The sequence below is a fragment of the Parasteatoda tepidariorum genome, chromosome 3 (assembly GCF_043381705.1).
Source record: "Parasteatoda tepidariorum isolate YZ-2023 chromosome 3, CAS_Ptep_4.0, whole genome shotgun sequence".
Taxonomy (NCBI): Eukaryota; Metazoa; Arthropoda; class Arachnida; order Araneae; family Theridiidae; genus Parasteatoda; species Parasteatoda tepidariorum.
This window is the reverse complement of record NC_092206.1, coordinates 94,240,571-94,244,950: the sequence shown is the minus strand read 5'-3', so window position 1 is coordinate 94,244,950 and position 4,380 is coordinate 94,240,571. Positions and strand designations below refer to the sequence as shown.

Sequence of the window (4,380 nt, the reverse complement as noted above, 5' to 3'; positions counted from 1 at the left end):
CCCTTCGTCAAAATTTCTATAAAAGACTTAATATTCAGAAAATTTATGTTCAGAGAAAGCGGTCCGGCAGCAGATGTTGTTGTCCAAGGTGGTCATGGAGGCATGTTGGTGGAATAGCGGTCAGTATTTCACACCGACTGCTTTTATTGGTCAGACAAGAATAGTAGTCATAGATCTCTGGCTAGATGGATTTCAAGCTGCCACTAGAGATAGAACCCAGCTTTTAAAAATGAAAATCCAATGTCTTAACCATTGCGGCTATACTCTGTTGCAAGTTAAGAAAAAACCATTATCCTTATGGATAAAGCCTGTTTGCATCTAAGTACACACCAAACGGATGCTAAGCTCCCAGCGCGAAAGTCTACCAACATTGCTAGCTCTTGATACAACGTTGCACAGCCTTCTTTTTGCTTGGTTTCTCAAATCGTGTGAAATGAGGAAATTAAAACTTATTGAATAATCAATTAACAAGTATTAAGAATTAATAAAAATGACATCTAAAAATCGTAACAAACATACGTTTTTCTGTCAACATTTAAAGAAACTGATGAAAGAGTAATAAATATTGCTCCTTGCAGGCGATTTTCTTCAATAGCGAAACAAAATTCTCTATCTCGCATTTGATTTGTTAAGGTACTATCAGCGTAGACACTTCATTTTTAGTCGTCTAATCAAATACAATGATCTTGCAATCTCATATAGATTTTTTTTTCTAGAACAAATCTTCTCCTTATCTATTGAAATACGTCGCCAAATCTAGAATTGCAGTAGCACAACGAAACTATAACTTTTCTTTTTTAATAATTCTAGGATATATATCGTAAAAGGTAGCGCAAATTAAATTTTTATCCGACGAGTTTAACCTTTAAGAGCTTTTATATTGTTTTGAAAGCACATTTGTATAATTTGATAACTAAATAAAACGAAACTATATCCAGTCGCGGATGATAATTTAAATCCTAAATCGCAATAGTTTTTTCTTCTCTTGCAAACGGATTAAAACGATTTTATTTGCCCTTTAACCAATGAATTTTAATAAATTGCTTTAGAAAGATTGATGTTTTATGACTTATTAAACCCAACTTGTATAATGACCAAAACGTTAACATAGTCTGTTATTTATGATCCTAACCTGAAATAAAATTATGTAGTAGAATAGATTAATTATTCTCTAGTTTGATTGATCGTACTTTAATAGTTAAATTAGAAATAAAGTTAGAATACCAAAATGATTGATATTGATATGGCACTTATTTCCTTTTGCATGACGAGTTTAGCTCGTCATTGTGCTGCAAGGTATGAAAAACTAAAGTATAGCTATTATCATCATTTTACCGAAAGGGTTTATTTTTATTTTCGGTTATCGACGTGATTTTTACGGAGAGTTTCTCTTTACACGTTTGGGTCTCCGATCTCCTTTCCTGAAGCAGATTAACCTGGAGAAATGACTTCCCAGTTTAAACTAGATGACGAACTCAGAAATTGAGCGAGTTGGCAACTTCAGTTCAAGTACGCAAGCATATATGAACTTAAATAGCAAACATTTGCTTCAATACAAAGAGAGTCTTTGCCATCTTCATCGCCAATCTGATATTAAATTGCATCGAATTTACTTTCAAACAACCTGATATATTCAATATTGACGTTTAAAAGTTATCGTAATTTGAGACGAGTAATATGATACCAATCATGCAGCACGCGATGGCCTTCATTTTCAAAGACTCACTTTGTTGTCATTACCCGTGGGTTCAAAACTCATTCTGCTGTTCATTAAAGCTTGCGATCGAATATTTTCCACTTATTACCAGCAGAAAAGCGCCATTTCCTTGGCGTGAGATAGAACCAAGTCGCAACCAATCTCAACATTTGTGAACTTGGCTTGTTTTGTCGAGTAATGTCTTTAAGCCAACAAATCTTCATGTAACAGCCATTTAATGCTTTCGATGATAAACAAAGGAAAGACTTGTCGTTGTTGTTGTTGTCCAATGGGAAGTCTGAAAGTCGTATCAGAGCTTGTCCTTTGAAGGATTTTTAAGGTCATAGCTCATGCGTCGACCATTGAGGAGTGGTCGCACATCGTCAGCCGCTGCTGCCCTCCTGTGCGAGGTGGTCACCATTTTGGCCTCACGCTCAAAAATGTCAGCCGTAGCGTCTTGGTCTGATTTGCAACGAGACATGGCTGCCGAACTGCCAGCCTTCATGGACACGACCGCCATGTCGTCGTTGGCCACCTGGTGACGAGATGGTGTGGGCGACATGCTTTCTGAGCCACAGGAAGAACTCTCACTGAGTTCAGCGGTTGGGCGACGACTAATCCTGGGCGAATGGTTCGGACGGCGCCCCAGGATCTGGGCTTGAATATGCTCACAGATGCGCTTGAATCGGCGAATAGGCCCTGTGGAACAAAAAGAACAGGATCAGATTCACAAAACTATATGCCCGTATCAAAACAGTTGCAAATAATGGAAGTGATAACTTCGCCAAGTTTTGAAAATAAATATAGTCGGTAAACTTTTAATTCTGAACACAGCTTGAAATGCATATTTTAGAAAATGGACTCGACCTAAAATACTTATCAAAGAACAAAAAGTAACGTAAATTTAGCAACTCAATGAGGAATTTCGTACTTACTTTTCCTTACATTTTTAAACACTAAGCATAATCTTTAGGGATTTAAGTTTTGTCGGGGTGGCTACTGGCTAGGTATATTACAGACGTAACTTTTCAGAAACCTCTTCGCATTCAAAACACTGAGCCATGAAGAAGTTTTAAAAAAATCTAAATTCATACAACGTCTATGTAATAGCACTATTATAAATTTATAGGATTCTCGACAACATTATAAAAAAGAATTGTCGAATTTTCATGTTTTCAGGAGCGATTAATTTTAAAAAAATGTGCTGAGGGATTTAGATAAATGGATATCACAATTATGAATTTATTTGGATTCATTTGTTTATTTTTAAGAAAAAGAACAATTTTCAAAAGAGAAATTTAAAAAAAGGAATGCTATGTCTCTTTTCTTAAGCACAGATTTTGAGCTACGTCTAGAATAAAAAGCTCACCGGTGGCATGTTTGTCACCTTGATGATTAATATGTTCCACAATAAGGAGAAAAATTAGAAAATGTCTCCCTAACTGAAAGAACTAGGGAGTTATTCTTATTGTTTGATACATATTATATATCGAAATCAGGACGTGTTGCTTCAGAGGTGTTTCTAAGTTGTCTCGTTGACGGTATGAGTATCTTATTTGATTTTGTAATTGGAATGAAGACTAATGACTTTGTAATTTGAAAAATGTTCGGTTAAGGACTACTGCAATGGTTTTTTTAATGAATTTTCTTCAACAGAAAAACGAGGAAAAGTAGTTTATCTGGCTAGTGGACTATTTTTAAAAATCTAAAATACTTGTTTCAAAATAGTTCCATTTAAGGATTTAGAAGATAGTCTAAACAGAAAGTTATACTCTCGAAATGAAAATCATTTAAGATTTACTGCAACATGTTTAATAACATTTTGTATGATTCATTTCATTTTATATGATTCATTTCAGTTTTGACAACAATAATAAATGGATTAGAAGTGAAATGTTTTGAAAATATATTAGGTATGTAGCTCATAAAAAATGGCATATTTTTAATTAAAACTTGTTCCGTTCCAGGAAAAGATTGATGATTTAAACAATCATCTACAAAAATAAATAAATAACAATAAAAAAGTATAAGAATATTGAAATATACGGTTTGATGCACTTTGGCTTTGAAACCTTGTGCAAGTTATTTTAAAAGTTTAAAAAGTTTTCAAATTATTTAAAAACATTTTAACAGATGACACTACTAAGAAAAATATAGATATATAGTAATTCATACACAGTTTCCATGAATTCTATTGTGTAAGGTAAATATTAGAACGTCTTTCAGTTTTATTGGACATATAAAGTTTTAATGATTTCAGTTTTCTATCTTCCCGCTGACCTAGATAATGATTCATCAAATTTTATCTATAATTTCCCTAATTATCTGGGTTATAATCTAAAATTTTGAATAAAATAGCAGAAGGTTTGCTATAAGCTGACTGGCTACTTACCGGATATGAGTGTAAAAGATATACAGTATACGGCGGGCTTGTCAGTGCTGCTCCTCCTGTCCACAGCACTGAGGGGTCCGTCGTGTGTGCCCGCACTAACCAGCGCTATGTCCACGTGGAAACGGACGTTCCTCTGGAACATTGTCGGACCCCCGGCACGCTTGTATTCCACGCGGAAAGACATAGGAGAAATCACACTATGGCACAAGTCAGCAATCTGTATTGATTGAAAAGAATGAGAAATGAGCCTCTCAAAAAAAACCGCATTTGTCAATCGTTACAGCGCTTATGA

The 4,380-nt window shown here is 34.7% G+C and overlaps 1 protein-coding gene across 2 annotated transcripts in view; it reads right to left on the bottom strand.

Moving 5' to 3' along the window:
• Positions 1-735: 735 nt before the first annotated feature.
• The window catches only part of LOC107451732 (serine/threonine-protein kinase BRSK2-like), an 86,186-nt gene continuing 82,541 nt past the window's right edge, over positions 736-4,380 (bottom strand). For both annotated transcript variants that reach the window (XM_071179018.1, XM_071179019.1), the window contains exons 17-18: positions 4,089-4,305; positions 736-2,395 (exon numbers count right to left, since the gene is read on the bottom strand). In XM_071179018.1, the coding sequence (XP_071035119.1) occupies positions 2,007-2,395; positions 4,089-4,305 (606 nt within the window). In that variant the 3' untranslated portion in view covers positions 736-2,006. The remainder of the gene's footprint in view (positions 2,396-4,088; positions 4,306-4,380) is intronic.